At 39.9% G+C, this 25705-nt stretch overlaps 2 protein-coding genes across 2 annotated transcripts in view; both read left to right on the top strand.

The window, feature by feature from the left end:
• Positions 1 to 25705, top strand: part of Sugct (succinyl-CoA:glutarate-CoA transferase) — a 714904-nt gene that overhangs the window by 288992 nt on the left and 400207 nt on the right. Inside the window, 2 exon segments of the mRNA XM_038333002.1 lie at positions 10784 to 10855; positions 25390 to 25487. Of these exon segments, the coding sequence (XP_038188930.1) occupies positions 10784 to 10855; positions 25390 to 25487 (170 nt within the window).
• Positions 20979 to 21505, top strand: LOC119816396 (60S ribosomal protein L23a). The gene has a single exon (XM_038333001.1). The coding sequence runs from the start codon at positions 20986 to 20988 to the stop codon at positions 21454 to 21456; it is 471 nt and encodes a 156-aa protein (XP_038188929.1). The 5' UTR covers positions 20979 to 20985; the 3' UTR covers positions 21457 to 21505.

Raw genomic sequence — 25705 nt, 5'->3', positions numbered from 1 at the left:
TCCTTCACCACCTATCCTCCCATCTGGATATACCTCCTTTCTGTCGCTCATTAAAAAACAGTTATTCTACAAATAATTGTAAAGTAAGATAAAATAAATAGACAACATAAACAAGACAAATAAACAAATAAACAAGACAAAATAAACAAGAGAAGAAAAAGAACCCACGAAAAGGCACAAGAATCAGATATAGCTGCAGAGATCCACTTGTTTGCATACTTACAACTTTCATAAAAATACAAAAGTAGAAGCCTTAGTATATATGCAAAGGACCTGCAGGGTGAAAAAGGAGAAAAAATAAAAATTAAAGTAGAAAACGATAAAACAAAGAAAAACCCTGGCGTGATCTATGAGACAAGGGACGATGCAGATGTGTTGTTTTCTGGTCATCTGCCACTGGGCAGGCAGCTGCTCCTTAAGAGTAGTTTGTATCCCCAATGAAACTTTCTTGGAGAAAACTAAACTTTCATTTGCAAGTAGTTATCAATTGGAGATAGTTTCTGGGCCAAGGATAAGGGCTAGTGTTCAGTTCTCCTTTTAGGTCTAGGACTCCGTCTGGTACAGACTCCTGTGGGCCCTATGCATGCTGTTTCAGTCTCTGAGTTCATATGTACAGTGGTCATTCAGTGTTCAGAAGGCTTTGTTTTGTTTATGTCACCAGTCCCCTCTGCCTCTTATCCTATTTTGGACTCCTCTTCCAAGGGGTTCCCTGGGCCCTGAGGGAAGGGACTTGAAGGAGATACTCTATTTCAGGATGAATGGTTCAAGGTCTCTCATTCTCTGTGTATTTTACAGCTGTAGGTCTCTGTATTTGTTACCATCTGCTGCAGGAGGAAGCTTCTCTAATGGCACTGCTCTGTGGGTATAGCAGAATACCATTAGGAGTCATTTTATTGTTATGTTCTTTTAGTAGAACAGTAGTATTTGGTTTTGTCCTAGGTTTCTGGGCTATTTACTCTCATGCTCTTGGTAACCCAAGCAGTGTCAGGTATGGGCTCCATCTATGGAATGGGTTAAGTCATGTCAGTTATTGATTGGTTACTCCCATAAGGTTTGTGACACCATTGTACTAGCATGTTTTGCAGGTAGGACACAATTATAGATAGAGGTGTTTGTGGCTGAGTTGGTAATTATCTTTCTCCTTTGGTAGTGTGCAGAGGAATTTCCAGTACCAAGAACACTAACCCATAGGGGTGAAGCCATAGGGGTGAAGGCTAGAGGTAGGCACCACCTCTACTACTGTGTGTTCAATGAGTTGTGGAGGTGTTGTCTTTGGTAATAGGGCCTTAATTAACATCAGTGTGTGGAAAGCAACTACAGCTTGGCAATAGCCTGAGTTTTTTTTTGGGTGTTTGTGGGACCTCTTTGGCCAACAACTCAATTAGATGCAACCCACTTGTGGTTCTGGAAGCTTCATTTGGTCATAAGAGATGTTCAGTTGGGGCTTTGTCTCTGCATTATTTGGTAATTTCATTTAGGTCGCCTTTATTTATGTATATATTTAAGAAATTTCTACTGTATTAGGTTTCTATACTATCTTTCAAATGGCCCTTAATTTTGGTGGTCTCTCCCCATATTCCCTCCCTTGTCTGTCCTCTCTTCCCTCTCCTTCTCCAGCCTTGGGGTGTGGTGTAGTTTTTCAGTTTCTGAGTTTGCAGTCACATAGTGGTGTTAATGTAACAAAAGTAGTGCTAACTGTTGCCCATATACCATTGTAACAGCAGTTAGATAGCATGTGGACCTGAAGTTGTCCTTGTCTGTTGTCCACAAACCTGCATGCACCAAAGAACATGCTCCTTATACATTTTTTGTGGGTGCTTGATTTCTACTTTTCCTTTTTTCCCTGTTTTGTTAATATTGTTTGCTTCCTTTTGCGAACTTCCAGGTTCCTGCCAGTCCATTTTTTCTCCTTGAGATCACAATCCCTTGTGTAGTATCCAGAACAATGCTCTGAGCTAATCTTCATAGCTGGGAACCTGCAGTCACTGTATACATTATGGGCTAATTGCCAACTATAGGGTTATTACATATTGTTCTGGCAAGGTTTGCATCTATTCCCTTCCACACCCTCATACTGTATCCCAATAACTGCTTTTCTTCACCATGCTCATTCAAATTACCATGGTCTGAAATTTATCTGCCTTCTAGGCTGCTATAGGTCCAGTGTTTGGGCTTTTTCCAATTCCTATCTTACTATTTATGCATTATAATTTTTATGTGGAGATGTAGTTAAGATATGCTTGAGGATTATTGCCAATCAATTCTATAAATTTCTTTAAGATATTCCTATTCTAACTATATCGTTGCTATGTTTTTCTAGCTTGAGTCTTCAGCAGGTGGTAGTAAAATGCTGTACTTGTATGACTAAAGTCTGCTCTGTATACCCTTCCCATGGGCCTGACATAGGCATAGGCTTCTTGTCACAAGTGCTATTTTCTATATGGCATGTAGCTGTAGAAGGAGCTGTGGGCTGCGTTCCTGCCACCCCATTCCCGGTCTCCTGGCTAGCTTATGCTCCAAAATAACAACACACAAACTGTATTCATTTAAACACTGCCTGGCCCATTAGTTTTAGCCTCTTAGTGACTAATTCTCACATCTAGATTTAACACATATTTAGTAATGTGTGTAGCACCACGAGGGGTGGCTTACCAGGAGAGATCTTAACCTGCGTCCGTCTAGGAGAAGAGAGGCATGGCAACTGTCTGAGCCATCTGCCTCACTTCCTTCTTCCTGTTCTGTCTCCTCCACCCACCTAAGGGCTGGCCTATCAAATGGGCCAAGGCAGTTTCTTTATTAACCAATGAAATCATCAGATAGATAGAAGACACACCTACATGTAGCTGGTATGAAACCATGAATGTTGTAACATATTTGGTGTATAAGAGGGAAGTTAGGGAAAGATTGATACTGTCAATGAACTTTTGCATTGGAGTGTTGGTGAAAAATAAGATAATCTGTTTAAGCTTGCTTTTCACTTTCCATTAAAAAGTGGGTGCTACTGATAAGCTTTCTAAGTCATCTGGCTTAAGACTTGCTCTGACACAGCCAGCTCAGAACCATCAGATGTGATTTCTGGCATACGTCTCAGGAAAAATGATTGGGCTTGCTATTTTCCACTGTAGTTTTCTTAAAGAAAAGCAGACTTTCTTCAGAGGGCTATAAGGAAAATTACATCCCTTGATAACTTGTGAAGGCCGTGAGTGATTGAAGACCTTTCCCCATCCCTTCCTTGATATCTCCTCTGCAAGTAGTGCCAAAGGCCAAGGGTGGAAAACACTAGAGTGGTTTAAAAATCTCCAAAGTATCTCTAAACACCCAAACTTCCCATGGTTTTGGTGAATTCTAGCCAGAAATCCTCATACAGCATTGCTTTCAAGGGTAATGTAGAATTATATAATTCAAGAAGGGGCTTGCATTCAGTGAAGAGTTTTCAAAATGTGTTACTCCACATGAAAAGCATGTACATGAGGCCATGTTGGTAGTGGGAAAGTTTGAGAGGCAGTGCCTCGCTTGCCATTTTCTGCCTGCTCCATTCCATCAAGGGCACTGTTCTTGATCTCCAAGCAGCCTGTTACTTGTTGCCAGCTAGCAGCCAGATCCAGCACCATGAGGTGCACTGAACTGTTAGCAGTAGCAAACAGTGGTCTGAATTTACCACAGTGTCCTAGCACAGAGCCACAAGACAGTTGTCTGATGTTACAGAAAGCAGTCTAATGGCCTTGAGTTATACTGCCTGGAATGTCTTTTTTCTGATGAAGGCCATCAGCAGTGGTGCCCTTTTGTGGAAGAACATTTTATTAAAAATAAGTAGCCCCAGGAAGGTTTAGTGTATGTGTTCTTGTGTTTGAAGCTGATACCCTACTAACTGTGCATACCTTATTAGTGACAGAGACAATACTACAGATGTCCAGACAGGGTAATTGACAAAGAAATTGTACAACACAGCAAGATACAACTATAATCCCATCCATACCCCTTCCTCTTGAGTATTGGTTATATTCAGTCAGCGAGTGGCTTCTAAAAGTCTCTATGTGTGCTATCTTTGGTCAGATTAGTAATTAGGACATCACTGCACCAGGCTGGCAGTCTGGAAGCTCAGTAAACACAACCTGTGGGAATGGCTGAAAACTCCCACATGGAGCATACATTCTAGAATGACTTTTCCCCCTCCCTTGACACGTGCCTCATCTTCTACACATCTACCCCAAAGACTCAGCTGTGCTTACCTCTTGCTTGTGAAACTTCTCTAACTTTGAACTCGCATGTCTTCTTGCTCGTGAAGTCTGCCTGGATAGTTGGGATATCTAATACTTTGAATTGCCAACATTCTAGATCATCTTGCAGTTTTTGTTTGGGAATCTTTCCACCTTTGGTGAAACATACCTGATAGAAGAATTTCTTTCCTTGGGAAGGATAAATTCTGGCGTTCTGTGGGTATAGGTTTGGCTCTGACCTTGTTCTTGGGGGAACAGTAGACTGATGGAGGAAAGTTATCTGTCTATGTTACTTTCATTGTTAATTAACAAAGAAAACTGCCTTGGCCCTTTAAGAGAACAGAAAATTAGGTAGGCGGAGTAGACAGAACAGAATTCTGGGAAAGAGTTGGGGAGACGCTTCAGGCAGTCGCCATAGTGAGTCTCCATGCTTCTCCTCTCTGAAATGGATGCAGGTTAAGAACTCTCCTGGTAAGCCACCCCTCATGGTGCTATATAAATTACTAAATATGGGTTAAAGGAAGATGTGAGAATTAACCAATAAGAGGCTACAGAAAATGGGCCAGGCAGTGTTTAAAAGAATACAGTTTCTGTGTAATTATTTCGGGTGTAAAGCTAGCCAGTGGCCGGGTGGCGGGACGCAGTCCTGGTGCTCCTTTCTACAGTAGACACTTACCCTTCCTAGCTGTTTCTCCATCAATTCATGAAAAAACAAGAGTTGTTCATTTCCTGCGACTTCAATTCCTTGAAATAAGAACACTTTAGCCCTGGGTGTTTGCAGCCAAGCTAGGTAGTTTAGACACTCCTTGCAATAAAAGTTTTTTCGGGGGTGTGTAGATGGAATCATGTGTTGGATTTTTCAGTGAGTGTGCAATCAAGTGAATTACAAGGTATTGTGTGCAAAACTGGTGAGGGTTAGTGTTAACACACGAGGCCTTTTAATGCACTGGGAGTTTTCCCTGTTTCTTATCCGAAACTACTTTATGCAGTAGATGCTATAGTTCTCTATTTAGAACCTGAAATTGATTTTTGTCTACAGTTCTGAATGAAGTTTTCCCATTATGAGCATTTCTTATGTCCTTCTATTTTACCTCGCTTGCTCAGATTCACTCATCACGACTGTTCGGGATGTGCTCCTTGTTGCCTGGCACCATGTGTACTCCTTGTTCAAACCTCTTCTTTTCTTAACTGCCTTTCTCCTTAGGTTCATGGTAAATGCCCAATTCCTCTGTAATATTCGCAGCAGTTTTCTAACTTTCTTACACTTATATTTTTCTTTTTTATATCTGTCTGAGGAAACCCTCAATATAATACATGCAAGTATGTGTTGATTCTACGGCTCAATAACTGAAGCATGACAAGAAAGAACTTACCTGGTATCTCAACACATTCACATGTGTTTCTTGCAGTGTTCTGCTTTCTCAGGGTCTGTAGCAAACTGTGGAATTCCTTCTCATCCTCTTGACTCATATTCCCCTAAACAAGTCCAAATCACCCCTTTTGCATGAGAAAGTAGAGCACTGTGAACTTGCTTGGTGCCTTCCTTCCTATCCATGTGGGAGGCATGTCTACATCCATACCTGTGCCAGACTTTGCTGACATGGTTTGCATAAGTTTACCCCATGTCTCCCAGTGCTATTTCACCCTTAACAGACTCCACACGCACTCCTGAGACATTGGAAAAGTTCTTTCTGAGAGTATAAAATCTTGCCCCATAGGCGTTTGTTAGTCATCACCCTACTCCATTTCTTGCTAAATGATTTCATTTATGTGATTTCTTCAGTTATATGTTTTAAGCAAATGATTGCCAAGATTTTGTCAATAGTTAAGATTTTAATTTGGTTTCTACTGGTGAAATTTGCTCTGGGAAATCTCACAAAGTTCTTATAAGTATCGGTGTCACCTGTGGCACCTTCCTCTCCTTACACCTGCAGTTTGTACCCTTCATACTTAGTCTATTATTGATTCCACTAGTTTTCCCCACTTAATTATTCCTTCTGTCTCTAACTCACTCGGCCCTTAGTCTAAAACTGCACCATCTTCTGTCATGATCATTACAACAGCCTCCTAATCAACTTCCTCGGTTCTAAACTTATCCTCTAACCATTGGTTGCACTTAAGAAAGAGAGGTCTTTTTGAAGTGCAGGCATGATCAGTCAAGTCCTTTTAGTGATTTCCCATCAGCTTTCTGGTACATAACTTATTTCCCATGGCCTTCAATTTTACCCGGTCCACTCTTTCCTCTCTTCAGCTTCACTTGTGCTACTTTCTCTCTTCTTGTAGGTCATTGCTCCTCCCAAACATGTCATTATTTTTCATCAACAGTTTGCTTCCCCCAACTCTGTTCAGTACGCACATATGAATTCTTCATTCTCAGCCTAGAAAGCATTTTCTAAGGGAACTTTGCTGCTTCTCATCCCTCAACTCAAACAATATTAGGACTATGTATTCTAAGATCTCATTATGGTCTGTATGCTTTCATTCTAGAGCCTGTTACTGTCTGCCATCAATTGTAACTATTTGGTTGATATCTGCCACTTTATTAGAATATAAGTCTTATGTGAATGGTCACTTGTTATTTTTTGTTTTTCCCCATCATACTCAGTTTCTGGAGATACAGTGTATATGTTAGATGGATGAATAAATGTATATCAAGAAACTTAATCAAGGCTAGAGAGATGGCTCAGAGATTGAGCACTGGTTACTCTTCCAGAGGTCCTGAGTTCAAGTCCCAGCAACCACATGGTATCTTGTAACCATCTGTAATGAGATCTGGTGCCTTCTTCTGGCCTGCAGGCATGCATGCAGGCAGAACACTATACATAATAAATAAATAAATCTTAAAAAATTGAAAAACAAAAATTTCATCTTTATAGTAATTTTAAAGATAAGTACTAATCATTCTTATTTCATAAATTAAAAACCAAGCCTTCAAAATTGTGATACTGTCCAGGTTAAGTAAAATAGAGCTAGAATTTAATTATCTAGCTAAGTATGTTTGTTGAGATAAAAATATATTTTAAAGAATTTAATTAGATTAGACATTTTGTTATAGTAAATTAAATTAAAAATTATGTTAGCATATGAATGCTCACTTTAAAACTAGTAAAATAAAACAAAACACCTTATAGTTAAATAAACAGAATGTGTAATTGAAATTTGGATATATATATATATATGTTATTAAAATGATAACAGATTACATTTCAATAATCTTGTGAGAAAATGTTAAAAGGAGTACTAGCACTACAGTAAGATATTAGTTATATAAAGGTGTATATGAATACAGAAAGAAGAGTTCTGTGAGCAGGTTTTTATTTGGTTTATAGTATTATATAGTATATAGGTAATCTATTTATTCCTTATCATATTCTCTCCTTGCCCAGTTTTCTATGGTGCTAATTTAGTTTTTAAATATGTTCTTACTTAAAATATATTTATTTTATAAACACTTTGAAATGATAATAGGGAATATTTATTAAGATAACTCAAAATCTTACCTAGTCCTTTTAATATGTGGTCTGATCATATTCTGTTAGCTCAAGGGCTGCTAAGTATCCACTTTCTCACAGGTGCTAAAAAATTCCTATATCTGCTTAAGATTTCCCTTATATTGGTAAAGATGTTTCATATCATAGATGGAGGTCAAGGGAAAGAACAAATATCTCCTCATTCCTTAAGGAAGTTTATTGAAATAAAATTATACCCACGCAAAACTTATTGAAGAGGTCACTGATCAAAATTTTAAAAAAATGATTCTTTGCATTATATTTGACAGTAAATAGTTACTTCATTTTCCATTTGCTACCTCACCTTATATTTTATATATTATATGTATGTATGTATGTAATAGTAGAGAACTGGTATACCTTCATAGTTAGTTATGCTTCATTGAGAAACCTGATCTCAAAGTCATGTGTGGCTTGCCCTCATGTCTGTTGCAGATTCCCTTCCTGCCGTCTGGGAAACACCAATACATTACCCTTGTTACTCACTTTGCTATTGTCTTTGTAAACATGGGAAAATGCCTAAAATAGATCATGTTGTATCTTTTTCGTAGGATTTCTTACCAAATACAGCAGCAATATGAACAGAAGAAACCCTGCTGTACTTTTTAAATGCAAGATAAATTTCAGCTCTATTTTATTATCTGGAACTAGTCATTTGAGCGTTTGTCTACCCTTTGTGAACCTCCTATCATAAACCTTGACATGTTTTAGATGTTGGACCTAGTAGGAAGTGTAAGAAAGGAAAACCTACAATTTCCCAGCTGCAGTCTGCCAGTAAGATGTAATAGATACTTTCTTGCTCTGTGCATGCACTGTTGAGTGCAGTAGCCACTGGTCATGTGTGACTGTTAAATGCTTGAATGGGAGTTGATAGGATTGTGGCTCATCACTGTGAATTTAAAATAACAGCTGTATTGATATGAAGTTCACCTGATTCGCCCTCATAAGGGTATAACTAAGTGAATTTAGAGTGTCCACAGCTGCACAGCCATCACTACTATCAAATTCTAAGAATTTCCATTACCCTTCCAAAAAGTCAAAACTCATTAGTTATTCCTCATCATCTACCAACTTCTCCAGCCCTATGTAGCCACTATATTTTCGATCGTCAGGGATTTATCTATTTTGGGCATTTCATATGACTAGAATTATAGAATGTAATCTTTATGTTATTTTCTAGCATAAATTTAATATCAAATGTGCCTACTGACTACTGTAAGAGCAACTGGAGCGAAAGGACAGAAGACTAATTGCTCAGGGGTGGTGAAAGTGCTGCCAGGGGCACATGGACAGTGAACAAGACAGAGACATGGGAAGTGAATGTGAGCAGGGGCCCAGGAAGGTGACAGACAATTGTCTTGAGCAGCCAAGAAAGTACCTATTCAATATAGAGATAGGGTAATACAATGGCAAAGGCTTGGCAGTATGGTGCTGTGCATAGGAAGAGGTAGGTTCCATTTTTTTTTTTTTTTGGTATGTAGAAGTGGAGAAAAGGAAGAAAAATTCGTGTTGTGTTGTGTTGGTGATATTTCAGTGGAGGCAGAAGAGACAAATTCTGTGGAAGAGAAGAGACTAAAGCCAATTGAGAAAAAAAAGTGCTCAAAGGTACTACAGAGGCCATCAGAATAGATGTAACTCTTGCCAGAGTAGAGAGATGTTGTCCTTCTCCAAAACAGTGGTTAGTGAAGGAAAAGCAGATGAGTTTACAGAGCAAAGCTTACTCTGGAAGAAAGGAAACTCAAAGAGATTGTCAAGAAAGAACTGATTGGACAGTTGGAGGGTAAAGTTTGCTTTCTCCAATTACACTAAAGTTACATGTGGGGCAAAGTGGGTGGAAAAGATCTCGAATAGAACTGGGCTGTTTGGTGGTAAAGCTGCTAGTCTGAGTGTCTGTCCATCTGAGCCTATCCCTAAAGAGCAGTTGACAGTTTTACATGCTTAAAGCCACATGAAATCCAGACTCATCTTGATGTGTCAGTTTTTACTACTGAAGAGTGAAAATTGCCCAAAAGTTATGCATGCATTTTTAAAGTTGCAAGCTCCAACTCTATTTCCCCTTTCTTCCTTTTTTCTTCCCTTTGCTCCCCCTCTTTCCTTCCTTCCTTCCTTCCTTCCTTCCTTCCTCCCTCCCTCCCTCCCTCCCTCCCTCCCTCCCTCCCTCCTTCCTTCCTTCCTTCCTTCCTTCCTTCTTTTTCTGGGTGTTGTGGCACACATCTTTAAAAACCAATTCATGTTAATTTTATATGTTTTAGTGTTTTGCCTGCTTGTATGTCTGTATGAGGATATCAGATCTTGTAGTTACAGACGGTTGTTAGCTGCCATGTGGATGCTGGAAATTGAACACTGACCCTCTGGAAGAGCAGCCAGTGCCTTTATCTGCAGAACCATCAGTTCAGCCTCTTTTCAATCAGTGGGGAGATGGAGGCACAGCTTGAGGCTGTTGCCTTCAGAAGCCTGAAAAGAGCCTTTATGAGTCTTGACTAGTGTAAAACTGAATTTTTGATTTTGGTGCAGAAAGAGTCAAGTCTGAAACTGAGTTGGGGTTTATTAACAAATACTTCGGAATAGATTTTAAGCACAAGAGTTAAGAGAAAGTAAGATATTCTGGGAGAAAGCAGACATGTCCGAATTTCACTCCCCTTTTTCTCTTCATCTGTTTTTTCTCTGTATAAATAGCTGTACTTTCTACCATACAAAGTTTTACAAGGAAAAATGGAAACCAAAAACCACAAAACTTTGAAATATCAAAAGTCAATCTACAGTGTAATGAGGGTAGAATTTCCAGTTATGAAACAGTAGCCTAGCATTTCCTTACATTGTCCCTGTTTCTCATGTTGTAGAAAATAGAAGTGTTGCTGGGAAGCGGCTCAACTGTCTTAAATGAAAAATGCAGTTATAAGATAACAGATATGCACTAGGTTGCTGTTGAATTGATGGATAGCATCATTTAAGTATATTAAATTTCCAATATAGGATTATCAGGAATTTAAGCTAACTATCTGATCTTGCCCATGTACAGACATATACTTACATATGTATTTCTTGTATTTTTTAAAGGCTTTTAAAACCAAGGATGGCCATCTTGTCATTGGAGCAGGAAATAACCAACAGTTTGCTGTTGTCTGCAAGGTAATCCATAATCACCAGAATGGGTGGATGGCAGGTTCAGCTTCATGTTGTACAAACTGAGGGAGAGTTCAACTTTGCCTGACAGTGTTGCTCAGCTATACCTACTTCAGTTTCCTGTGTTAGCTCCTGAGAGTACACTACTTGATGCAAATGGCGAGAAGTAGCTCGGGTAGACACTCCCCTTTCTTCTTTGTTCCCTTCCTTCCTTCCTTCCTTCCTTCCTTCCTTCCTTCCTTCCTTCCTTCCTTCCTTCCTTCCTTCCTCCCTTCCTTCCTTCCTTCCTTCCTCTCTCCTTTCCTCTCTCCCTCCCTCCCTACCTCCTTCCCTCCTTTTTCCCTCCCTCCCTCCCTCTGTTCCTCCCTCCCTCCCTCCCTCCCTCCCTCCCTCCCTCCCTCCCTCCCTCCCTCCTTCACTCTGTCCCTCCCTCCCTCCCTCCCTCCATCCCTCTATCCCTCCATCCCTCCCTCCCTCCCTACCTCCTTCCCTCTATCCCTCCCTCCCTCCCTCCCTCCCTCCCTCCCTCCCTCCCTCCCTCCCTCCTTCCTTCCTTCCTTCCTTTCTTTTTTGCATTTTGTATGCGTGCATCCAAGGTAAGTATGTGGAGGTATCCTGCTGCCTTATGGGTTCTGGAGAATTTTTGTTGTTGCTTTCATTGTTGTTGTTTTGTTTTGATGTAGTATCTTGTTTAAATAAGAAGTTGTAACTTAAAATTTTCTCAATTAAAAAAATTTAAATTTTAATTAAAATATAACTATATCATTACTCTTTTCTCTCTCCAACCCTTCTCAATCCCTCTCAAATTTATGGCCTTTTTCTTCTTCTTACTATTTTCTTATTATTGTTATGTATATGTTATATATATATAAATAAAACTATATACATATACACATATGTTATATACATAACTTTTCTCAGCTTTAGAGGGATTTTTAGTCCTGGAACTTTTTTTCCTTTCCACTCTGCCTCCCCCATCTCTCCCTTTTCTCTATATCATATTTAATTAGGCCCATATATTATTGAAGTATTTGCAAATTAACCTTATATTGTGCTAGCAATTTTAAGGCTTTCTTCAGTTACCTTTGTTTGATGCACAGATTTCTGTGAAATTCATGCTTAAATATTTTAGAAGTTAGAGTTATATTAGAAATGTTTCTAAAGCTTTGAAATACTTGAGCCAATTTAGGTTAGGAATACGCCAAATTTTCAACATTGCCTGGACAGTTTTTAATGTTTTCATCTTTTCTTTCAATTTTAGATCTTCTGTTTTAAGACTTTTAAAAAAGTAAAGTACAGAATTTTGTAAATTTCAAAACATTACATTCACTAGTTTAAATCCATGAAATATAAGCTAGTTAAAATATATTTGTTTTTATTTTTATTGCATATAGACAAATGTTTTGCCTATAAAAACCTTCTTCCTGATTGTGAGAGGATTAGATTTTTACCAGCTATGTGACTATAAGCTTCCTGTCTTATTAAGGATTCCTGAACTCCTAAGAGGAATCACTTTCATTATAGTATTTAATTTATTATGTACAAAAATTATTTATCATGATCCCTCTTTTGTTTGAGATGTTAGCAAACAAGGAGAGCTAAAAACCACAGCAAAGAGGTGGACATACCATAGGAAAGGTGACAAGTAGTGACGATTCCTGGCTCCCACTGCAGGAAGGGCTGGCATCGCTGCAGTGGGAAGGACCATAGGAAAGGTAAAAGTGGCCATGGTTCTGACTGCAGGAAGGGCTGGCATAGCTGAGAGTGGAAGGAGGAAGCTTTTATAATAGTGACTCAGGGAGTGTTGAGAAAATTGATTCAAACATTTGATCTGGGATCAAAGAATCTTTATTATAAATGGTCAGCTTTAAAAATATGAACCATACGGAAATTGTTGCCTGTGAGGTCATTTACGTACTCAACTACAGAGATGGAGGCTGCAGCTCTACTCTAAACAACTACAGATTTGCCTTCTGTGCCATATGTTCAGAGCTGCTCTCTCTCTCTCTCTCTCTCTCTCTCTCTCTCTCTCTCTCTCTCCCTGTTCCTCTCCTTCTCCCTCTCTCCCCAGGTTGACATGTTCTTTATTATTTACTTTGCTTTTAAATTTTTGATTCATTACTGCTGATTACTTTGAAATGTTTAAATGTCTTCATAAATATCTATAAGAACACTTTTTGAAAAAGACTTCTATTTCAAAGCAGAATATTTGCCACACATTTTAGTACTAAAATATGACTTATTGTTATGATATGCTTGCACATTGCTTCAAAAGGGAAACTGTCATAGGGTCTTAGATAATGGCATACTTGACTTTGATTTTCCCATATGTGAGTTAGGAATGATAATCCCTGCTATGAGCCATCAAAGCGGTGCCTGTAGAAATTCTGCGTCCTTGGAGGAAATGTGTGGAGGTTTCGGTGTCATGTAGGTCATTTGCTGGATTTGCTGAGGGAGCACTACAGTTTGATCGGCTGTTTCAACCTTTGTAATTATCTTATCACATGTAAATTTGAACTATATATCTTTTCATCCAAGTTAAAAAATCTTTTGTATGTCTACTTGAATACAAATTACCAGTAATACATAAAGAATAAATGTCTAATTCTATTTCATTTACACTTACCTGTTAGGGATGGGCTTGTGTAAACTGGCCTCACAAAATGAACTCAAGCCAAATTCTCTAGGAAAGTCACAACTCTGCCTCCTAGGAGGGAGGTGGCAACTGTCAGTGAAGAATGGGTGGAAAGGTGGAATTTGATATACTGGCTGACTAACATGTTTTGAGGAGGAGCCCTATCAGGAAGACCTTGTTTTCAGGGACTAGAATTGGAGCAAAAATTCAAGGCTTGGGGTCAGAAATGTACCACTGTATAAAGTGAGCCTTGGTTTATGACAATTTCTATTTTATGCTCCTGAACATGATACAGAAGAGCAGGGAAAGTGAGCATATGTAAGCTATTTTAAGCTGATTGATGCCAACATTTATGACTACTTCTATTTGAAGTATATTGACATACCTTTTACAGTCATTTAGACTGATGCTTTCCTTCACCGGGTGCGGAATGCACTGGTTTTCAACTTCAATATTCATAGAATCTCTGCTATTCACATTGTCAAAGATTTGCCTTTGGTGTGTTTGAGGTAGGGCACAGGAAACTTCAACTTTAATAAATTCTGTACTTGATTCAGGGGCAGGTGGTCTGGGTACATTATAGCATGATTCATAAGAGCTTTACAAGACGTGCTTTAGTCAGGTAACCACCGGTGAAGTACTCATTCTTTTTTAAGCATCTGCTTCCTTCTGTGTAAAATGTAGATTGTAATATATAACTATTCCAACATGTAGGCTGTGGCGACCATGAGGGTTAGCTACATAAGCAAAGCACAGCATGCTCCTAGCTCCCAGGAGGCACTGATTAACTGGCCTCTAAAATTCTGAGTAGGATAATTCTCATTCTAGGACAGACCCAGATGACACACTTCCCTCTGCCCCTTTCACATAGCCCTGTGTTAAGATCTGAGCCCTTAAGACAGGGACTCTGCTTAAAGACTATGAGAAACAGTAGGAGAAATTAAAGATGATTAGAATTCTAAGTTCTTCTAAGCTGGTAGCACATGTACCAGGTTTTGTGTCCAGTTACCCTGCTTCCTCCATTCAAAGGAGCCTGAAGCCTAAGCCTGAGTACCAGGCCATGAAGCTGAGCTCCACAGTTGCTTCTTATTTCTGTACAAGGAGAATTACAAGTGAGCTGTGGTCACCATAAACAGAGAGCCTTCACTTTCCCCTCCTCTGGACTTCTGTGCTATCCACTGAGCCACCCCAGCAGAACAGAAGGAAGAGGCAATGTATGAGGAAGGAACTTTTCTTCATGGCTCCGCTCAGACAAACAAAGGAGTGAAACTGTTGTTGTTGACCTGTGGTCTGGCTCCAGAATTAAGAGTGCACTGAAAATGTGGTAACCAAAGAAAAAGGCTGCAGAGAGCAGGGCTGCAGAGAAAGGGCTACAGAGAGCATTGCAGAGTTCAGGGCTGCAGAGAGCAGGGCTGCAGGGAGCACTGCAGAGAGCAGGGCTACAGAGAGGGGCTGCAGAGAAAGGCTGCAGAGAGGATTTCAGAGAATATGGCTGCAGAGAACATGGCTGCAGAGAACAGGGCTGCAGGTAGCAGGGCTGCAGGCAGCAGGGCTGCAGAGAAAGACTATAAAGAGAAAGACTGCACAGAGAGAAAGTTTTTAAAAGTACCTTTGAAGTTGTTAGTGAATTTCTGGGCTTGCACATGTGCTGCATCTACACTGATCTAATCCCAACTACTCCACCAAACATGCTGAGAGTGGAATTAACAGACATCTTTATACCAGGTTATAATGTGACTATTACATGGGTCACATGCAGGACAGATTCTAACGGAACTCCAAGGCTTGGAAATTGAACCAATATTATGTTCAAAATATGCGGTAAGTGTGATGAAACTTGCTGCTTAGGCCTAAGCAGGTCAACTTCTAAAAACAATAACATCAAAAAAGACTGTAGGATTTTAGCAAGACTTAGAAGTTCTATTTTAATTATTTTTATTTATGTGTATGTATATATAGTTTCTTATCTCTAAGTGCACCAGGTACATGTAGGTGCCAAAAGAGGTCAGAAGAGGGCATCAGAACCTCTGGAATTGGATCTACAGGTGGTTGTGAGCCTTTTGATGCTAGTCCTGGGGACCAAACTCAGGTCTGCTCCATGAGACAGCAAGTACTACTCACCCCTGAGTAATCTCTCCAGTACTGACTCAGAAGTTCTAAGTACAATGTTTAAAATGTCTGAGATTCTATTCAAAATTATTCAGATTATGAAGAGTCTGAACTTTCACAGGGAAAAACAAAACTAAGTGTATGTTAATATCAGGACAACAGAGATATAGCAATTAATTCGCAAGGGATGTAACACAATTGTCTAAATATTCTCATATAAGCTTTATAAGTTGCCCGATGGTGCACGCATTTAATCCCAGCACTGGAGGCAGAGGCAGGTGGATCTCTGAGTTCAAGGCCAACCAGGTCTACAGAGTGAGCGTTCCAAGAAAGCTAAGGTTACACAAAGAAAACCTGTCTTAAAACAACAGTAATAGCAAAAGAAGCATTATAGGCACTGTAAGTAAATGGGAAGGTAGAAGTGTTTAGCAAAGATATTGAAGATATGAAGAGCCGAATGGGTGTGGTGCCATGTGCATGGCTTTGTTGTGGGTGGTAAGTAATGCAACTGAGGCTCAGCTATCTACTAGAAAGACCGTTTCTGCACAAGAGGGGAATTACGCTGGGGAAAGACATGCAGACGCTCTCCACTGCTCTAACCCCTGATTTGTCAGGAAAAGGACAAAGGTGTTGGCATGCCATTTGGCATCTGAAGGCTACAAGAATTAAGAGTTTAAATTGTGTCTGTACTAAGGAACATTTTCTGGAATGCAAAAACTTGTAACCAGTGGGAAGAATCAGATAGTGAAGAGAAACAAAATGAGGTAGAAGTTACAGATGATACCTCTGAAGTCCAACTTCTATAAGAGAGGGCAGAAAAACCTGTATTTCAGCATGAGGCTGGAGAGTTTCATAACAGACCAGTATAAGAAACCCTATTATTTATGGAACACTCGGCGTCTGAGCTGCTTGAATTAAGAATTACATCTATCTATCTATCTATCTATCTATCTATCTGTCTGTCTGTCTGTCTGTCTGTCTGTCTGTCTATCTATCTATCTATCTATCTATCTATCTATCTATCTATCTATCATCTATCTATCATTGTTATTATTATTATTAGACAGGGTTTCTCCTTGTAGTCATGGCTATCCTGGAACTCTGTAGATCAGTCTGGTCTCAAACTCAGAGATCTGCCTGCCTTGTCTTCTCAAGCGGTGGGATTAAAGATGTGTGCCACAGGCTCATCAAAGACTTTTAAACAGTGAGCCTCTCACAACCTGGCTTGTGATGCCACATGGGGGTAGACTGGATTATTCTGAGTTCAGTGAAAGTGGAGAAACTGAGTGATGTGACTCCCCCTCCCTCCTTAAGACAAAAACTGAGGAAAACTAAGAAAATTAGTTCCTGACAGACTGGCTCATAGGAATACTTAGGGTATTTCGTTATTTTCAGCTAAGAGTCCCCTGGATATCAAGGACTGAACATCAAGTGGAGAAAAGGCAAGAGAATGGGTCACGAGAGAGATCACATCTGATGTCCAGTACATTGAGCTGGATAGGACTGTGTGCTCAAGGGAGCTAAGAGAGAGATTGATTTGGTAGGGACCTCAAAGCTAGTGTGGAGCTTTGGTGTCTTTGCCGAACTCCGTGGTGAGATGTGATCTTTATAAATCAAGAAAGGCTTTGGTAGATCAAAATTATTTAGACAACCATGTAAGTCGATTTCCAAAAGTTATAAAATAATCAAGAGGGGACGATAAAAGGCATAGACATGTCATTTGAAAGTAAGTGTGGCCAGGTTTGTGTCAAGTCAGAGTTTCTAAGGAAAAAATTGACAGAAAACCAAAAACTATGCCACTGAGGTTCTGGAAGGCTTTAAGATCTGAGCAACAGTTTACAGAAGACATAAATAATAAAACAGCACAGGTCAAAAAGATTAAGCTTGACCAAGAGCTGAAGAATTGGTTTTGAGTATACAGAAGTGTACATTTCTCCCTTGCAATAAAATAAGTTAAGGGTGACGATTGTTCACCCAACCCAGGCCTTTTCAAGTATGGCCATTTGATAAGGCAAGAGCCAGTGTGGGCCCAGAGCCTGTGGGTGCTGAGAAGCCACTTGTAAATGCTAGCGTGGCGTGCTAAAGCATGGCCGTGACCCCACTGAGCCTGAGGTACAGTGAACATGTCAAGAATACCAGGGGAGGGGAGATGTGCAGTAGTAGGGTTCCAGGTGAGGAGGCTGCCTGGGGCATAACAAAGACCTGTGGGGTGCGGATGGCTAGACAGAGCATGATTTTTCATCTGTGGTTGCTGTATCGAGCACTGCTCTTTTATGAAACAAGCGAAGCAAGTTTTGAGATCTTTTTGTTTTATATTGGATTTTTGTTGTTGTTGGAAATCTTCCTTTCATACTACATAATCTGATCACTATCTCCCCTCCCCCAATGCCTCCTGAATCCTTCCTGCCCATCCACTCACCCAATTTCATGCCTTTTCTTTCTCTTTAGAAAATGAACAGGCAAACCCACCAAACAAGCCATAATAATAAAAAAGAAGAAAAAAATTAGAATTATACACCCCACACTCACCATAAAAACACAAAATCAGAAAACACTATACAAGAAGAAAGCTAATAAGGAAATTTTTTCCCCAAACAAAGCTATTGGAGACCAAAAGTCTTAAAAAATATTGAATTCGTTTTTTTGTTTGTTTGTTTTTCTGTTGGTCATTTCCTGCTGGGGTGAGGCCCACCTTTAAGTGTGGTTAATCTAAGCAGTGAGACTCCATTGGAGAACTAAGTTTTTCTTTCAAGCATATGTAAGTTGGATACAGCTCCTGGGTTAGGGATGGGAGCTCATGGTCACTTCCTCCTCTCGGCTCTGGGATGCTCTCTGGCTTGAACTTGTGCAGGTCCCGTGCATGCTGTCACAGGCTCTGTGGATTTATGTGTGCATCTGTCCTGTGGTGTCTTGAAGACACTGTTTCTTAAACTCCCCCATCCTCTCTGGCTCTTATACTTTTTCTCCCTCCTCTTCTACATAGTTCTCAGAGCCTTGAGGGAGGGTTTTGATGAAGACATCCCATTTAGAACTGAGTGTTCCAAAATCTCTGCACATTGTCTAGTTGTGGATTTTCTTATGGTTCCTGCATTTATTACTTTTTCATATATACAATTTTCATTTGTTTTTTCTTTTTTAATTTTTTTCCTTTTTTTGAAAATGATTTTTTTTTCTCATGATATATCCTGGTTATGATTTCCTCCCCTCTGTTCCTCCCAGCTCCTCCCCATCTTCCATTCTATCTGGATTCACACTCTTTCTGTCCCTTATTAGAAAACAAATGGGCTTCTATGGAACAATAGTAAAATATAACAAGATAAGACAAAACCCAACATATTGGAATTGAATAACAATAATAATAATAAAGAAAGAAAAGAAAAAGAGCCCAAGCAGAGATCCAGTCATTCATACACTCAGGAATCCCACAAAAACACTAAACTGGAAGCCACAATAGATACACAAAGATCCCATAGGGTAACAAGAGGGAAGAAAAAGAATTAAACTGAAAAAATTAATATGATGAAAAATTTAAAAAGAGCCCTGACACAACATTATGAGACAAGGACTCTTTAAAGTTGCCACTGATGTCATTTTCTGTTGTCTGTCTACTGCTGAGCTTGCAGCCTACCCTTAAGAGTACTTTCTTTCTGCACTGAGACTCTTTTCTAATGCTTCTTTTTTTGTGTGTCTCCTTAGCCAGGAACATGTGACATTTGGAATAATGATAGTAAACCTTTACAGATCTTGCCCATCTTCTTTAAAATGTTTCTTTGTATAATTACAACCTTTGATTTTTCTTATTGAGTTAGGAAAGTGTCAAGATGAACATTAAAACAGAGTTTGAACAAAGATGCCATTGAAGGCAGAAAAAGACACACAAGAACCAGAGGTTGGATAAAAACCCTAATGCCTGAGCCAGGTTACTATTCTATTAATTGTTGACCAGGGAGGCCCCTGAGGCTCTACAGACCATAAAGGCTATTACCACCACTATCAATTACAGGCTAAAATCAGGTGACAAGTTTATGTCATTGAAGACACTGCTTCCTTTGCTCCAGGGCATGGAGAGATCAAGTTGAGACTAAGCTGGAAGCTCTCACCTGCTTGCTGGCTTTCCTTAGTGCCAGGAAGAATTGTGTAGGCTACTAAGGGAGAATTGTTGCCAATAGTCCTGTTCAGCACGGACCTTGTTTGCTGTGCTCCCAACTTGCCTGATATGATGTGCCTGCAGGTGCAGACATGACAAGACTCTTATGGTCTACTATGTTGCTTTCTGATCGGAAGGAAAAGTCAAACATCAGTGACTTGGAAGGTCACTGCCATTATTTGATAAATAAGTATAGTATTCCTATCAAATAGCATCCCAATTATTTATACTTAGGTTCATAGATTGCTACAGCTACAGTCCTAAAGGGACACTTATTTTTCAGTAGTTGGTATACTGAAAGACTGGTCAAGTTCTTAAAATTTAGTGACAGTCACTGTGGTAGTAGTGATGCATATTTAGTCATAGATGGATAAAATTGATCAGGCTTGTGTATCACTCCTTTCAAGGCACAGGAAGCAGTCCAGAAGATGGAGCAGAAAGAACCCAAGAAACAGAGCAATCGTTCTTAAACCTTCTTAAAGCTGTGACCCTTTAGTACAGTTCCTCAGGTTGTGGTGACCCCCCAATCATAAGATTATTGTGTTGCGTGTCATGACACGCAAATTCGTGAAGCGTTCCATATTTTTAATATACTTCTTTGTCCAGAGAAAGAAATAAAAATGAACCAAAGGATTTTACAGGAAAAAAAAAAAGCAGTTTCAGAAGACCATGACTCAGTTCTTAGGTGTGTATGCTCTTCAACATCTTAGGAGTTCTAAAAAACAGCAAAGTCTCTTCCAGTTGCACTCCATTTCAAGGAATTGTTATTGTTCCCTTTTGTTACAGTTAAAATCAGTGTTGGGATATAAATTATAATTTGAGGGAAAATTTTACCCCTTGAGAATGAATGTAGATGGCTAAATGATTCTTACTCAGTGTGGTGTACATTTCAGCAGGGACCCTTGTAAATTGTCATATGCCAATAAAATGTCATAAGTGGTGAAAAAAAAGATTATTGTGTTGCTACTTCATAACTGTAATTTTGCTACTCTTATGAATTGTATGTAAATATATGATATTCAGGACATCTGATATGCAACCTCCAAGGGGGCTGTAACCCACAGGTAGAGGACTGCTGAACTAGAGGAAGAATGTTGTGTAGCAGTTTCCTCCACAATGAAGTATTATTTCCTTGGTGGAGGAGGAAGGCATTTATAAGAGTCAGAAATTAAACAAGTCATACAAGGCACAGAAAGTGACTGAAACTTAAAGACTTAAGAAGTCAATTTAAGCCTTTTCGTCAAGATGGCGCCGAAAGCGAAGAAGGAAGCTCCTGCCCCTCCCAAAGCGGAAGCTAAAGCGAAGGCCTTGAAAGCCAAGAAGGCAGTGCTGAAAGGCGTCCACAGCCACAAAAAGAAGAAGATTCGCACATCGCCCACCTTTCGGCGGCCCAAGACCCTGCGGCTACGAAGGCAGCCTAAATACCCCCGGAAGAGCGCGCCCAGGAGGAACAAGCTTGACCACTATGCCATCATCAAATTCCCCCTGACCACCGAGTCAGCCATGAAGAAGATAGAAGACAACAACACACTTGTGTTCATTGTGGACGTCAAGGCCAACAAGCACCAGATCAAACAGGCTGTGAAGAAACTCTACGACATCGATGTGGCCAAAGTCAACACCCTCATAAGGCCCGACGGAGAGAAGAAGGCGTATGTCCGGTTGGCTCCTGATTATGATGCTCTGGATGTTGCCAACAAAATTGGAATCATCTAAACTGAGTCCTGCCGGCTAATTCTAAATATACACTTTTTCAACATAAAAAAAAAAAGAAGTCAATTTAAGATATAATATTCATAGGCCTCTCCCCAGTGTCATATAAATAATAATTACTGGGGTAAAGAGGCTCTTCAACCAGATGAACTACTTGCACACCATGTAGGGAGTTCTGGAGACAGAGTCTTCCTTTATTATTGGCCTATGTTATGGTAGACTTCTTGGCAATGCAGTCACCCATGGTCTTATAGTAACTCCTTATAGATCTATATGTTTTTATATGTACCCCTAGTGAGCCTATTAGTTCATAAACTAGATTTCTGTGGAATAATTTCTTTGATTTGTTGTGGGTGACCTAGCTGGAATGAATAAGCCCCTAAATAATTTGTCTGTCTTTTACCCAGTACTGGATCTTGCAGGCTACAAATCCAACTTCCCAGGCTAGAGATACCAGCTAGGGCAATAGTGGCAAGACTGTTCATGGGGCAACCAATCACACTGATGATTAGATTTGAAACCTGCTTCCCAGGAGAGGATTAATTCCTGGCACTGTAAATATGGTTAAAAATCATTGCTAGGGAAGTCATAGACTCAAAGCAGAAATCTTTTGATTTGTTTTGTTAGTAGTCCAGTTACCAAACCACCACTTTCTAAATATTTATGTTTATACCCATAGATTGACCCTGCTTTCAGTCTTGGGCAGAAGAGATTTTGACTGCAGTGGGTGGTGATTGATGCAGAAATGCCATCTGCTCAAAGTGCAGAGAGTAATTATGAGTGCTTAGCCGTAGAAGAGGTAGACCGTTCCATGCCAAAGCTCAGGGAACAGTATAGAAGAGGGAGAGGATAGAATGTGCGAGCCTGAGGAAGGGGAGAGTGCTGTGAGAAGCTGTCTTCTGGACATGACCTAGTGCACACAAACCAGCTCACAGCAGCCCTGGTTACCTAGAGAATGCCTGGACAAAATCAATCCAATCAACAATTCTGGAACAGAAAGGAGGCTTCTGAGGCCCCAATCCCTAGTTAAGGAGTTAAAGTCAGTTTGTGACTACTGGGGACAAGGATTACTTTTCTTAGCAGAGTGGTCACCGGAACATTGTCCACACTTTGGATGATCCCACACCCACTAGTAAAATGCTGACACTAATTGTGCTCAGTGGGTTATAAGAAAAATGAGAGTCTGAGCCGGGCGGTGGTGGCGCACGCCTTTAATCCCAGCACTCGGGAGGCAGAGGCAGGCGGATCTCTGTGAGTTCGAGGCCAGCCTGGTCTACAAGAACTAGTTCTAGGACAGGCTCTAAAAAAAAAAAGAAAAGAAAAAAAAAAAAAGCTGCAGAGAAACCCTGTCTCGAAAAACCAAAAAAAAAAAAAAAAATGAGAGTCTGGAGGTCTGCAGGAGATAGGGTAGAAGAGGGAACTAGAGGGAGGGACAGGGGAATGGATACAATTAAAATGCATTGTAGAGATCCGTAAAATTTTCAAAGAATATTACAAATGTAAAAACAAATTGGTGGTGATGATGAGAGTGAAAGTGATTAATTCAGTGCTGGTAGGAATGTGAGCTGGTCGAGCCAGGCTTTTCTCTAATCATCACACATCAGTTCTGCCCGTTCTTAATTTCCTATGAAACAATGACTTCTGTATGATCGACTTCCTTTTAGGATATTTTATTGTGTATGATTTATTTAAGAAGATAATTCACGATTCAGTTCTATGCTTTAACCAGTAAATCCACTTCAAGTATAATGAGACTGGCAGATTAAAGTAAGAGAATGGTAAAAGACACAAAACTAAAGCAGAGATGTTGGGAGCAGTGAGACCCCAGATTCTGAATTTCTTGTAATCCCCTGATCTGAGTTCCTACAGCTGCTCTGAGCATGAGACCTTCAGGAGTTCCTGATTGCAGGAGAGTGGTTTCTGGTGGGTTTGGCTGGGGTGTGGCTATCTCTATATAATCTGCCCCTGAATACAATAAAGGGGGCATTCTTTGGGAATTCAAGGATGACCACTGTCGTTGTCTCTCTGTCTGTGTGAGTCTTTGTGTTTTTTAACCTCCTGCCCCTTGTCCGAATCTCGTTAACTGGGTGCCAGCGCGCCAAACGCAGACACGGGGGCATGGTGCGCTGCAATTGGAGGTCTCCACCAAGATAGCGGCAAGAGATGTCACAAAGAGAGCTGAAGTGGGGCTGTCATGGAAGCGACTGCATGTTCCCATCTCAAACCTTTTTGTAGCAAGTCCCTGTCCAAGGAATTGTCTAGCACCTGCACTAGCAGAGGGGATATTGAGTGGTCTGAACTTGTTATTGTTGACTTTTCTCTTATCTAAAAGCCATGTTATAATAATTCTTTTTAAGAGCATTTACTTATTCCTTGTGTATGCATGTGTGTGTGTGTGTGTGTGTGTGTGTGTATGCGCCACAACATGGGTGTCCAGGTTGTAGCACAACTGTTCAAGCACCCACAGAATAGTTCCCTTCACTGCCCTTGGCACTGTCTGTCTAGACAGCCAACAGAGCTGAGGAAAGATGTGAAATTACATAGGCCTACAATTTTGCATAATGTTTGAAAAACAAAAAGTCAAGTAATTCAAAAGCAGAGGACACATGGGCATCCAAGATCCCTGGAACAGTCACCCAGTGTCTTTATGTAGCTGACAACAGCATGCTTTATATGCAGCCTGACTTGCAAATTAGGCATATTACTGTTTTATTACAAAGGGAGGAACTTGGTTTTTTTGAAGACTCAGTCTTCAGAAGGAGGTTTGTGACTAGGACAGGTATTGAGACCAATTCTGGGATCAGGTATAGTGACAGTAGGTTCTAGAAAGGATGCTGTATTCAGTATCACTTCTGAAAATCCTGCAGAGTATTGCTGCCTTTGAGAAACATAAGTGGCAGATGTGAAAGATGAATCACACCACTGGGCTGGTCTTTGACTCTGGAGAATCTTCCCCGCTTTTCTCTCCTCTGTAAGATGATTAGTGGATTGATTTTATTTAAACTATGGGAAACTAGTGAAACCATTAAGTGTTTACATTGAAAGCAAATACATTAATAAAGCAAGTAAGACTTTCTTTAGGGCACCTGGCTTGCCTCCCGCTTATACATGCTCTTTTTGACTTTCCAATACAACTGCCAAACTCTGTCTCCACACATTCTTTCAGAATGTCTTTTTCCTTTCAAATCTACTTGGTACCATCACTATGGTTTTGTTAAAACTACACGACATCCAAAGAGATTTGCTACCTTAGATTTTCCCTTTAGTGAGAAATAAGGTGGTGGGGGGAACGAAGTGTATAACAGCCTTCTTGTCAGGGTGACACACTAAAGAAGAATAGTGGCATGCCTGCAGAAAGATGCTTAATTCGATGTTTGAACGGTTAGAATTTGGACAAATAGATGTGCTTCCCTTTATTTTTGCACCATATACAATATTCTGAATAAGGCTATTGGGATAGATTATATATTTTTGTTGACATGTGGAACAAATAGTTCTGTGCCCCTAAGATATATGTTGACTGTAGGTTTTAAATACATGAATGTAGGTACTTAACTTAAGGTTTTTGTTGTTAGAACTGGGCTAGTTTTACCTAGTTTTGGGACTTTGTTCATGTTCCTCTAGATAAGACTTTTTCTGAGGATTTGATAACTTGTCTCTATTCATACATATATGACATTATAGACATCTGATAATTTCTGTGTTCTTTTGTGTGCATGCATACAAATGTATGCATAAATATAGTAAAGCACTCGCATATAATTAACTCACAAGATTCATGCACCAGTATGATCCCATCAGTTGTATGTTGCTGCTTCCAGCCCCTGTAGAGTGGTGTGAAGACAAGAAAAGGAGAGGCAGATCTTGAATTCTGCAACCAACCAGGACCTAAAGGTGTGAAAAACTTGGTAATTATACCATTTTTTTTCATTTTAGGTCTTGAATTTGCCTGAGTTGATTCATGATCCCAAGTATAAAACGAACCATCTTCGGGTGCAGAATAGAAAAGAGCTTGTTAAAATCCTATCTGCACGGTAAGCTTGCACCCAATGTCTAAACGAGTTATGAAATTCTCATTGTGAGAGGCTTTGTGGACCCTTTCGATCTTTATATCAGTTTGTAATTCTCTTCATTTCCCAATATAGTTAATGAAAAGACATCTTAAAATAGTTTGTTGTTGTTATAAACAAAACATTGGAAAGCAATCTGAAAGCATTTAAATACCAACTACTAACAATGGCATAAACAAAGT

The sequence above is a fragment of the Arvicola amphibius genome, chromosome 6 (assembly GCF_903992535.2).
Source record: "Arvicola amphibius chromosome 6, mArvAmp1.2, whole genome shotgun sequence".
In the NCBI taxonomy this organism is placed as follows: Eukaryota; Metazoa; Chordata; class Mammalia; order Rodentia; family Cricetidae; genus Arvicola; species Arvicola amphibius.
Note: the sequence above shows the minus strand (reverse complement) of the source record. Positions and strands in the feature narration are given on the sequence as shown.

Coding starts and splice junctions, on each gene's coding strand:
- LOC119816396 (XM_038333001.1), top strand. CDS start 20,986: ATGGCGCCGAAAGCGAAGAAGGAAGCTCCTGCCCCTCCCAAAGCGGAA.